The sequence below is a fragment of the Orbicella franksi genome, chromosome 11, assembly GCF_964199315.1.
Source record: "Orbicella franksi chromosome 11, jaOrbFran1.1, whole genome shotgun sequence".
Classification (NCBI taxonomy): domain Eukaryota; kingdom Metazoa; phylum Cnidaria; class Anthozoa; order Scleractinia; family Merulinidae; genus Orbicella; species Orbicella franksi.
The window spans coordinates 16,412,702-16,425,368 of record NC_138155.1 but is presented as its reverse complement, the minus strand read 5'-3'; the positions used below and the strand labels follow the sequence as shown (position 1 = coordinate 16,425,368).

Here is a 12,667-nt window from a genome sequence, read left to right as displayed (position 1 = left end):
AGTTTTTCCTCTAAAGGGTCTTCCTCCTCTACTCCCTCTCCCTCTCTACAAAAATTTAACGATCCTCCCCGCCCCTAAAAACTAGCACCTGAAAAAGACGAATATTATAAGGATCCTGGGCTCTGCGCATTTCCCGCGCCACCATTTCGGCGTCAAGCTTTCGGCCTGTCGTTTGACCAGTGCGGAATTTTGCCATAAGATACGATTGCTGCTTGTCACTGACAGCCCTGAGAGCCCAACCCTCTTTTGAAACAACAAGGGCTTCTTGGTGACCTATTGTGGCTTTGAGTAACGCGCCAACGCTTGCTCCAAGCAGGGTTTGTAGCACATTTTGGCTAAGTCCATAAGGGAATGTCTCTCCAGTGACTGAGTATATTTCTCCAGAGACAAGTGCCTCTCTAAAGTGGACAGGCTATGAAAGACACGAATGCAGCTGCCTTGAAGACATTAATACACCCCTGCCATGCATGGTTACTATCCATGGAAGCATCACCAGACGCTTTCTCGGTCACACCCGTTGATAATGGCACCGATGTTGGGGTCGCAGTGTTCGTGCCTTTTTAGAAAATGACCTGAAGTCTCCTTTAGAGAATGATGTTTCCAGCAGAAATAAAGAAAGAGCGATGTCTGACTACATTGCAAAAGAAACCCTTGACAATTAGTATGTTCGTAAAGCTAAATAGTATTATTGTCACAGCATCAGTTCATTAGAATAAAACAGAGGCCTATCAGGGTAAAGCGTAGGGACAATCTGCAGTCCTTCCACCAGTGGTTCACTATCACTCTTCTGTTAAGCTTTGCGAGTTGACTGACTTGACTCATGGCTCCCGGTCACACCCATCTAGGAGTATGTCACCCCAGTATGTGTCGAAAGAAAACTTGAGATTCTATCAAATACGATTAGCATTACAACCTGACCGATTGCGTGTTGAACAACGCTAAATTACAATGTGCACCAGGCTTTTCCTGTTTAACTGTTTTTCCACCTGTCCACGGTCAATGCAATATGCGCGCCAACAGGTAATTGACTCAGCGGAGCTAAACTCAAAATTATTTAGCTTAGTGATCCCTGTGATACTTCGAGAATCATCTGGTGTGTCAGTGTTGGCGTTAAGAGCTGGAGACCACTTAATCTTCCACGGCGTACAGATATCCGAAATTTCCAGGAGTACCCCCTCCCCCCCCCCCCCTCCCCTTCCGACTGTAGCTACAACTAAGAGCCATTCAAGAACGAGAAATAATTGCTCCTGGATAGGTCAGCTTTAAGAAGCGCATTTCAATCTACTGTCACTACTTTAAACTTGTAATCGGTTTATGTAAATTGCGAAATGTGGAACATTTGCGCAAGAGCAGTGAAAGCGTGACTGGGCTGCTCGTACGGTTGTGTGACAACTTTTACTGAGTCTCGAATATCAGCCACGCAGCATGGTTGCCGATATGATAAAAACAGATTCCTGAGGCCCCTGATTCTTACAGCAGAAAGCTTGGGCTCTTTAAGGCAGTGTGGAGTGGTATTGAGGGGAATCGACGGCTTTTAGGTATGTTTCCTGTAACATTTTCGGATTAAATTAGTCGTATTAATATTTTGTTTATTTGTTTCGGGTCAGAGCGTTTCACTTCTTGTTTCCATTTTAGAAAGGCGAAATTTATTTGGGACTTGCCACTACACTTTTAAACTTACACTTTTGATGACCGCGGTTTGATTTTGTTGTTGTACCGGTAATACATTGCCGAATTAACCTCTCGACTTCTTGAACTTGAACGGAGGTCGGCTGTTTGCCAAATTAGAATAAGGGCGCGATTTTGATTTGCTTCAAGATATTTCAACTCGATTAATTTACAGTCCTTTAACGTCCTTAATGCTAAACAGCATTCCAAGTTGACCCATTATTGTGTCATAACGAACTTAAAGCGTTTTGGTGAACCGAAAACATTAAGGTTACAGGAAATCTCTTGCGTTTGTCGTGAAAACCATTCAGAGTGTTGTTTACATTAATGAAATACACGCGATGACAGACTAGACATGACGGCGGACAGGGAATTAAACAAAGTTAACGCGCAATGTTTCGAAAACGTCTAAAAACAGTTTCTATGTAGTGGACATTATGTTTCTACTGATAGCAGTGAATTGACGGGATTTTAATGAATGATGGCCTTTTACTTTCGCCGTTGAAACTGATTTGTCTCTTGTTCGTGTATAATTATTGTGTTATTTGCGCCCGACACATTGACATAGATTTTCGTTTTTCTCAAAGGGAAATACTGCGAGTTCGAGCATGAAACTTGGCATGATATATGTTTAATAATGATATTTCTAGGCTGTAAAGTAAAATAATCGGAAAGTGAGGTACCAGATGCATTTTTACGCTGTTAAACATGACCTATATTTTGCCGTTATTTTTCACACGCTTCATAGGTGTTTTTAAAATGGTTCGGAAAACCACTATATCAACATCTCTGAGATTAGTTTAAAACGAGGAATAAATTAGAGTGGTTGTTCCACATTTGTGTGAAGTTTGAAGTCAATTGAATTTATTTTAAGACTTTACCAGCGCTTCGTCCTCGCACCTTATTTCGGTCATTTTATTACACGAAAAACCGCACTTTGACCGCGCTTTCAAATTTTCGCGAATTTCTGAAAAATAAAAATTCGCTGGAACCTTGAAATATGATTTTTAGAATTAGGTCACCTAAGGGTATCTTTGGGCAAAATATGAGCGATTTGCCAAATGGGTCGTTGACCGGCGGTTCTCGATCCTAACAGTCAGCCGTTCTTAACAGGTGGTTTTCAAGCTTCTTGAAAGTAATGTTATGGCCAAATGGTTGTAAACAGGCGGTGAAATGTGCAGTGGAATGACAAAATTAGCCGTTGTGGAAAGTGGGGTTTGATATTCATTTTTTGGTGTGTTTTAGTTGAGCCAGACTGAAATTTTTAGTTCAAAATACAGCGATGTTCCGTGTGACGTCACGAGCTCTGTGACGGTCACTGCGGTTTGCCACAGGAGAGGATAACAAGAGAATAATAAATGCCAGTGTGTTTTTAATCAACGCTCTCTTCACAGGTTTCGTGCTGGATGTTGGTTGGATCACTTACTTTGAGGACCTTTTTCGGGAATAGAGTACTGTTATGAAGACCAGACGTAAATATTTAAGTTTCTGGAAACTTCTAGAATGTCAAGTCACGCAATGTTTGTGCCAGAACCTTCTACTGTCACGCTATGGAACAGTTTAGAACATTCTACCGAATGATGTAATAATAATGTAATGCTACGTAAATAGAAGCTCCAAGAATGTTCTAGAATGTTAGTTAAATGTATATAAAGAGTCATCTAGGTAATATAGAGCCCGTTGGTAGTTCTCGGCAGAGATCGAGTCGAGAAGCTACAGTCCCGTTGTTGTTCTCGGCAGGGACCGAGTGGAAAAGCTATAAAGTGTTATTGCTATTGTAAAAGCTATTGACGAACTTTGTTTAAGGTCAAGTGGACCGTAAGGAGATCTCTTTGGAGACACCGAGATTTGTTGTGAGTTCGTGTCAGTGGTGACTAAAGTTTAGCAGTAGGCTTAACTTAGTTTAGTAGTAGATTGTATTGTTTAGAAATCGCTCCTTTGTAGCTAAGATTATATTACGTATTGTTAAATAAATAAGTTGGGTTCGTAGAAGAGTTTCGTAGTATATCTTTCTGGCGGTCAAGCGATACCGTAACAGTACTCATTCTAAGCACGGCCATTAACTTCTCCGCGTCTACCCAAATCGTTCCAGAAGATCTTACTCGGGCAAGTATCAGCGCACTTTCTTAATGGTCTCTGGAACAAGCGGAACGAGCCCGATCACGGGTCGGCATCATGCTTTGTTCTTGGGCAAGGAGACACTTTACTGTCATGGCCGGCGAAAACTGTTATGACAAACTGACAGAATGTTGAAAAGTACTCTAATGGACTAGCATCGCATCCAGGGGAGAGCAATTCTCCTCTTCATGTCCGAACTTCACTTGGAATACACAAATAAACAGAAGAATGGCAGTGAGTAGTAGCAAGCTTGTTATTTCTATTTGTCGTCATAGCTTAGCAGCTGTTGTTGTTTTGGGGCTAGCGGCATTGTTTCTGTTGTTTGTTTTATTGTCCTTTCAAAGGGTATCGAGCCATTCATGTGAGACCCTGCAAGAGCTGCTACCTGACTCCAAATAAAGGAACTATTTCGCAGTCTATTAAGTACACTGATTGCGGGCAATAACCGCAAAGGTGACGTCTATCCTTTCAGTTAATTTAACTGACGTCCAATAAATTAATGTCGCCATACCTCGTTTGCCTTTAGGAAACAAACATTCCCTGCAAACTAGCTGCTTACAGTAAGTATCTGTGGACTCAAGTCAGTTTCCAGTAATGTAACAATACCAAAGTCGCTCTCCACATAACAATAAAACAGCTTTATTAGCTTCAGAATGTTCAATTTGCACGAAACCTCAAACACTGAATCAATTAAACAACATCAAACTTGGTAATATGTGCATATGATAATAACTTTAAGAACGTTATAAACACTTTACTCGATGATTATGTGAACGCAATTAAACCTTCGTTGTATAACAACCCACCATGGCAGTTCGGCAGGGAAGGCTGCGACGCACCAACAATTAAACCCAATACCATCGCTTGTTAAAATGACGTTATCAACAAAACTTCAAAAATCGCAAACTTAAGTATCTCTCGGTTTACATTTTCAATTGTGTTAAAAGAATGGAAATCTTTCTAGCAACCTAACCGTAGACAGCAAGAACTGCAGTTACAGTTGGAAGCCATTCAAGCTAATCCTCGCACGACTTCACAAGTCACGGAAATCCACTGAAGTTTCTTTCAAACTTGCTTACTTTCTCGGACAAATATTCCGAGTCTCGGCGGAGTTACTGAACTCGGTCAGGGACGTAACATGTCACATGTTGTCTCGGGACAGGATACTGAGCCCACGAGGCGTCACTGTAGCGGTTAAGCACCGAATGCTCCATTTCCACATAATCTAGCGTCTCCTAGGAAACCACAGGAATAAACGAGAAATAAACACTTCGAGCATGAGAGATACTGACATATGAGGTGTAAAGGAGTATATTCTCTAAGCATTTGTTCAGTATTCTTAAACGAAGGAGCCTTTCTCAAGCCGTTGATCTGCATGAACGCCTACATTTGGTTTCTTATGGCGTGCCGCAAGGCACCACTCCGCAGTGTTGCTTTCTGATTAAAACGTGCTTGGAGCGTAAATCTGGGGGAGAGTATGGACCTCTTTCTGGTCTTAAAGGCAATTAAATTGAGAGGATTTAAAGTATACAATAATGTTCAATCTTTACTGCCGCCAGGCCTATTTAGGTTTGATGGAACAAGTGTCATCGAACCTCTACAAGTTATATTGAAGTACACTATTAATATATATTTCCTTCACCTGGTTAAGTTAGCAAACACTATGCTAGTGTCATTGCCTTCTGGAAGTCGTCTCCTGTTAAAACGGTGGCCGTGAGACCTTGAAGACTGGTCCGAGCCTGCCTGTCTTTGCTGCGCCTGCATCTCTGCAGAAAAAAAACACCAAAAATATTGGTGAAAATTAGGTCCTAGATGTGAGTGCAAAATTAATTACAGACTACATGTCACTTTTTTTTTTGAAAATCAATACGACTTCGATATGTTTGGAGGTCCCTGGGAAATTTTGAAGATGATTCTTAGGAAATGGTCGGCCCTTTCGGTGTTCGTAAATCTTTGGAATGTTTCAGCCAGACGATTCTCGGGCAATCTTCGGTATCAAAGACGTCACGATGGTGAAAGTAACTGGGTTTGCTTTCGCGGAACTGTTGGTTCCGAGATCTTCCTTTCTCTTTGATGCTGAAGTTCTGAAAATTTAGTGGTATATTCTGCAGTGAATGGCATCAGAACCAGCTTGGGTGCTTTACTGTTTCTGTCCACCCTGACCTTGGTCGTTGGAATGCGAAATAAAGGCTAGGATAACAAGAGAATAATAATGGAATCCAATAAATGGAATCCAAAACTAAAGTGGACCAAACACTTGAGAAATCACCCACGTTTCGCCATGACATACACTCATTTTGAAATGATGCTGTAACCTTTTCAAACCTTAACAGTAACACTAATAAATCCACGTCATCATTTCCGTGGCAATTATGTGCACTGACAATACTTATCTTCCTAGTTATTATCATTATCGACTTTGACCAGGAGTTAACGCGTACCATTGTAAATCTCTTCCTCCTGTCTCTGATTATAATCAAGTACCAGTCTCTTGACTTCTTCCTGCTCTTGTTGCTCAGCCATCTGTCTGTCCCGGATGTTAGCTGCCAGTCCAGAGCTGAGAGGAATCTGGAGATCTGTTAAGTGGTAAAACAAAGACACTTAAACAGCCTGGCCCAGTGGCATCACGATAGCGTGGTATGCTTGCTGAATTGATCGGTTTTTTTTTTTTCAAGCTTTGCTACGACTCTTTGTTTAATCCTCTTCTACTCTAGCTATAAAAACCTACCACAAACGTCCAAACAACAGCAACAACAACAACAACAAAACCGTCCAGGCATAAATAAACCATCAAAAAAATCCATTAGGAGATTTGCTCATATAGTTAGCTTTAGTTTAATCAAACGAAATAGCGATGTCATTTCTTCAGATCTTAAAACGCTCATACTGTAGAGTGGTAGAATGCTTAGTTCCTTGCCCCCGGGTGGGGGATAGGGCCGGAGAGTGCTAGAATAACAGACCTTAATATATTGGAAAGTTCCGTGAGCGGGCAAGATGGGGATATCTTGCCCGCACAGGATTATGCGCTGTGTCCCGTAGAAAAATATGTTCTTTATCCCACAAAGCAAATCCTTTATTGACCAAGCTTGTTCGGTCAAGATGGCTGGATATTAGCCTTGTTCTTTTTTGGCGTGTTTATGGACCTCGACTCCGTCCCGGTCCATAAACACGCAAAATAAAGAACTTGGCAATCTTGACCTCACGCTTCGTCCAGAACCGACATATCTAAGCGAATTTGTGGTTGTGACAAGAAGTTTAACCGATTGTTTCGATGACTTACCATACGGCAAAGCCCTAAAGATCTCTTTTAAGTGCTAACCCAATGCTTTTCATGATGTATCGTTATTTCCAATAAGAAGTCCCCCACCCGCCGCCCCGCAACCCGTTCCAAGATCCAAGGTTTAATTATGGACCGTTTACGGCACATTTTTTCTTTACAATTCAATAAGTGAGTCGCAGATGGTTTATTTACGACCTTGCTGTATCGTGTACTTTAATCTAAATCTCGGCATACTCACAGTATTAAGGTCTACAAGACTTTGCTTACCTTTAAACTGTTGTTTATTTCCTTTCTTCAGCATAACAACAAAGTTTAGATTTTCGCTTTCTTCACTCAGACTATTGTGACGAGCCCTCTGTCCCTTAAGGTGCATTGGAACTGCGACATCCAAGCTCGGAACCTGAGAGATAGTGTTGGGTATGGCGATACGCATTAGGAACAATAGGACAGCAGAATTTGTACTCTTTGTAATACACTCTCTTTATACCTTAGGGTTTTCTTCGCGGCGAGTCTGGACATCATCCACCAAAAGTTTGTCAAGGGCGGCAAGGAATGCCCTGTCTTCCACAGTGGGTTCTGGCTTAGGGGGACTGAGAACTTTTACCTGTAAGAGAAGACAAGGAAAACAGGTTTTAGGTAAATCTCTCGTATGCAAGCAAATACGAAAAAAAGCCATATAGCTATTTTCACTCAAATCCGAACTTGAAAGCAGACCTTTAATATACTCCAGTTTGATATAAAAAGGCAGAAATGTTAGGAGGAGTATAAGCCAATAAACCCGAAAAGAGCACTCTGAACATTGGCGGTAATACAGCAAATACTATTCATCTTTAATGCATAAACTATACTCTTCAAAAAATGTGTTATAAAACTGTTCAACGCAACTTCACCAGAGTAGAATTTTTTCTACACCAGCTGTCCCATGGGCAGAATTAGTATGAATCGGCGTACGGTCGACTTTAAAAGGAAGAGCAAAGTAACCAACCCCATAATCTTACTTGCTGACATATTCAGTGTCTGTCGTATATATCTAATGCCATCGCATTTTCACCTCTATCTGCTCTAACAGTGTCCATAGGCAACTTCAGCCTGGTATGCCACGAAAATGACCCATGGCGGTTTGAACCTCTGCCCCACTAAATACAGTCAAGCTGGGTTGGTTTAAAGGGAGACTCTTGACAGAGGAAACTCTTTCCCCTTCCGGTCTGGGATCTTGGCGAGGGGCTAATTGCAACACCCCTTCACAACTCAGTTGATAACAGAAATCCCCTGGGGCATTGTGCGTCACAGAAAACGTACAACCAACCTTGTTCATATCTACATCATTTATATCAACTTCGGTAACTTCTCTCTCAGATTCCGCCCACTGGGGTCCAGGAACATCGTCTTCATCCTCACCCTCACTCTCCCCAGTCTCACTATGCTCATCTTCCTCGCGCAGCATGGGAGACTGGCACGGAGAATTACTGAGTGAAACAGCTGGAGATTCTGAGAGAACTTTACTGTAAGAAATGTTTGGAGTTGGCAATGGCTGAGTTGAACTGCTGCCTGGACTATGCGTGTCCTGATCAACAGGGGCAGCTTTCTCTGAAACGAACGACAGATAAGTGAGCATAGCAAAATGAAAGTTTGTGAAACAGTCTAACCCCGAACACTTACAGCACCCAACGTCTCCTCACGATAGCAATAAATCAAAAGACCTGTAAACAACTAGTATAAGAAGATTTCCAAACTAGTATCTAGTATATGGAGATGCCTCAGTAAGGGGAATGCATATGACAGTGGATCACACAAACAAACAACAACAACAACAACAGTTTATTTCTACTACTGTAAACAACTAAAAGAATTTACAAGATTATAATTATAAATATATAAATAAACAGTACAGTACATACAGTAGTGGGACACCCAAAATAACTAAAAAGCTAAATTAGTTGGGTGACCGTAATTATAATAATTAAAAATGTAATAGTCAGGAAAGAGGCACAACAAATACATTGGTACACATAAGTATCACAAACTTGGTACAAGATTAAATATACAAAACAAAACAAACTAAGTAGATACAAACTATCAAAATATCAGTAAAGATTAATAGAGACTAATGAAATGCGAAGTTAGTTCTTTTTTAAATTGATTAGAAGTACAACACTTGAATCTTTCATCGAGTTCATTCCATAATTTAGGTCCATTAAATCGAATATTAAATTTGCCATAATTTGTTCGAATTTTTGGAAGATAGAAAGTAGATCTAGATGCAAAGCGAGTATTTACATTATGTTTACAAGATGTTTTGACAAAAAACGAATCAAAGATCTTTGGCAGTTTGCCAGTATTAAACTGGTGCATGAAAAAGAGAGTTTGAAGCTTAATACAAATGCTCCCAACTATAAATGAATGAATGCATACATGCATTGAAGGAAGAAGGTATAAAGGGATGAATTGTAAATGCATTTATTCACTGCACTTGCGTACGGCTTAGCCCTTCTAATCAGTTAGGTGTCTCAGCCAACCAAGTTAAGAGGATAGCGTGCTTTTGTAGTTTGATACACTATTAACAAGCATGGCAACCACTAAACCAGTAAAGAGAATCTATATAATGATAATGGCTAAAGTAACATACAAATTCGCCCAACTAGTCAATGAAAAGAGTACAGAGACTAGTCAGGAGAACTTGGATTTAAAGGTTTAACAAATGCTGGGAGAAATATTCTAACCTATTTGTTCTTGATGCTCCTTGTTCAACTTCTGTAGACTTTCAACAGCCTGGTCCAAGCTTGTATACATGGTAAGTTTAGGACGGAGCGACTCAAGAGTGTCAGCCACCATGTAATCAACATCACGTGGAAACGGGTGTCCCTCGTTCCATATTGGATCAGCTTTCTTCTTCAGGATATAACACTGAGAAAACAATGAGCGATACTTGCCAAAAAATACTTGACGAAGTTCCCGGGAAACGGGAGGTATATTATTTCAAATATTAGTGATTAATATTAGAGTTGACTTGAAACTTTAAGAGGCTGAATTGGAGGATTCACTTCAAACCATGTCTAACCAATGAAGCCTATAAAAGGAGTTAAGCGGAGTAAAGATGAAGGATTTAATTTTGATTTTTCTTCCAGTTACGAGCAAAAGAGCATAATGGAAAAAGTTTCCCTTTACACTGCCGGGCTTGGTCTCTTTCATGGTGATCAATGGGAAAGTACTTTTTTCACATTCCGTGTATGGCATAGAGCCAGAGGAAAGGTGCTTGAATCACACCATTTTCTTTCATAATCAACTGCGGACATTTTTAACTCAACGACTGCCCCATAATTTCAAATCTGAACGGAAGAGAAGTGATGCAAATCCGAAGGCTAAAAGAAAAGGAAGGGTTTAAAGGAGCTCAGCCACGGTATTTTGAGTTACTTTGGCCGCGTGCAAAATTACCTTTGAACGGAAGGAAACCTGAAAATAATAGTTTACTGTCTAAGATAGAGAAACACCAAAGAGATAACAACAGTTTATTTCTACTACTGTAAACAACTAAAAGAATTTACAAGATTATAATTATAAATATATAAATAAACAGTACAGTACATATAGCAGTGGGACACCCAAAATAACTAAAAAGCTAAACTAGTTGGGTGACCGTAATTATAATAATTAAAAATGTAAGAGTCAGGAAAGAGGCACAACAAATACATTGGTACACATAAGTATCATATATACATTGTAATAATACACCAGAAAGGACGAAGGATGGTTAAGGATGGAGAAGATTAACACGGATTACAAGCGATGAACTTGAAAAATTTAGGCTTCAAGATGCGCAGACCGTTGCGTAGCTGCTCTAATGTCGACAGACCTTACCGTGGTAAAATTCAACACAGTTGTCAACTCACCTGAAAGTAGACAAGAAAGCAGTCGAGTTTCTTCTTGTAGTTGCCATGATCAAAGTACTGACCACAGGTATCCAGTAAAGTACAGATCAAACGGATACGAAACAAGTGTTCAGGAGGGTCCAGCACTGATACCACGCCTGTTAATGGAGGGAGCAAAAGTCATCTTCAGACACAACAATCAGGGAATGTGTGGTAAAGAACGAGGAAGAATAAAGTACATTTGTTTCCGGCTTCCTTTTAGAATTATATCTCTATCTTTCTTTTGAGATTGAAACAACTACCCCGCAAAGTCAAGTGACATACCAGAAGTCACTTTAAAAGATGGTTGTTCAAAGGTGATACTGCTCTGATACCTTGCAGTGCTTGAAGTGCTTGTAAACTGCACTCAGACACTTAAAGAATAATCGTCAATGCCATAAACTCTCAGTTCACAAGGAACCCCTTCCTAACCGCGCCCCCCTCCCTCCCCCCGCGAAAAAAAAACATTACCTGTAGAAAAATTGAGGTACAAGATGTATAGTTGTCGTCATCATACTTGACTAAAAGCAGTAAGCAAGAGAATAAACAGTACAGTATAGCAACACAGCAGATGTCCACTAACCTTCTTGGTTGTTGCCAAAGGTGATAAAGGAGTACAGAGTGCTGAATATGACACGTGACTCGACTTGTCGGTAGGTATAAAGTTCACCTAAGAACTTCACACAGCTCACACGACGCTGATTCATCTTCTGTAGGTTTGTCTAACAGACAATAACTACAATAAGCGGTGTACATGCCTTCTTCCTTTTCAACATAAATAATGGCACTGTATTGCTTCAAGTCTTAGTACGTAATACTAAAAGGTGGTAAGACGAATGATGTCATTCTAATCATCTGAATATTTCATTTCCATTTGAGGCAGCGTGCTGAGTGGTTAGGCTGCCGAACTTGAAATCCGAATGTCGCGGGTTCAAGTCCCGCTCTGACCACTTAGCTGGAGTTGTTTCTCTGTAAACCCTAGTTCAACTGCTCGGTCTTGCTTGTAAATAGACGACTGGTCTGCTTCCCGTCAGTTGGGATTTTTAAGCCTATTACGTTTATTTGAAATATTTCTTTCTTTCAGTTTATTAGCATGCCTGACAACTAGGTCGTTGTAGCTAACCGCATCGACCAGTATAAACATTAAACATTTTTAAACAACATTTTCACCCAGGCAGCTGAACAGAGAAATAACAGGGCTAAGAACTATAATTATATTTCCTCCAAACACGCTGCTACCAAAAGCAGGCTGTCAGGTGTGATATGATCCTTACTCTATGTGAACTATTCGCTAACTTGTACCTCCATTCCAAGGCGAATCTCTTCCAAAACTCCATCAACAACATAGAGACCAACATCTTCCTGTGAGAAGAGTCCAATCATCAATTAGTCTAGTTCAGCTTCCAGATTCTTACCTAAAAGCCTGCTCAATTTGTTTTAACCAAGCAAAGATGTCAAATTTCGAGTAGACTTCCATAAAGACAACATTTGATGAAAACGTTATAGTGAATATGACGGTGAATTAATCAACATGACACGAGCGTGGGACAAAGAAAAATTCTGAGTCCCCGACAGGAATCGAACCCATGACCTCCCGAACACCGGGCGGGCGCTCTATCCACTGAGCTACGAGAAGTCATGGAGAGCAAGGTCATTTAACTGAGTTCATATATGACAGGTGTCCTGCATACTGCTA

The 12,667-nt window shown here is 40.6% G+C and overlaps 1 protein-coding gene across 4 annotated transcripts in view; it reads right to left on the bottom strand.

The window, feature by feature from the left end:
• Positions 1-4,403: 4,403 nt before the first annotated feature.
• Positions 4,404-12,667, bottom strand: part of LOC145460467 (regulator of nonsense transcripts 2-like) — a 32,750-nt gene continuing 24,486 nt past the window's right edge. For all 4 annotated transcript variants that reach the window (XM_081445299.1, XM_081445298.1, XM_081445297.1 and 1 more), the window contains exons 26-35: positions 12,274-12,333; positions 11,555-11,693; positions 10,954-11,090; positions 9,787-9,970; positions 8,373-8,653; positions 7,554-7,670; positions 7,334-7,466; positions 6,228-6,362; positions 5,429-5,552; positions 4,404-5,021 (exon numbers count right to left, since the gene is read on the bottom strand). In XM_081445299.1, coding sequence (XP_081301425.1) covers positions 5,012-5,021; positions 5,429-5,552; positions 6,228-6,362; positions 7,334-7,466; positions 7,554-7,670; positions 8,373-8,653; positions 9,787-9,970; positions 10,954-11,090; positions 11,555-11,693; positions 12,274-12,333 — 1,320 coding nt within the window. In that variant the 3' untranslated portion in view covers positions 4,404-5,011. The remainder of the gene's footprint in view (positions 5,022-5,428; positions 5,553-6,227; positions 6,363-7,333; positions 7,467-7,553; positions 7,671-8,372; positions 8,654-9,786; positions 9,971-10,953; positions 11,091-11,554; positions 11,694-12,273; positions 12,334-12,667) is intronic.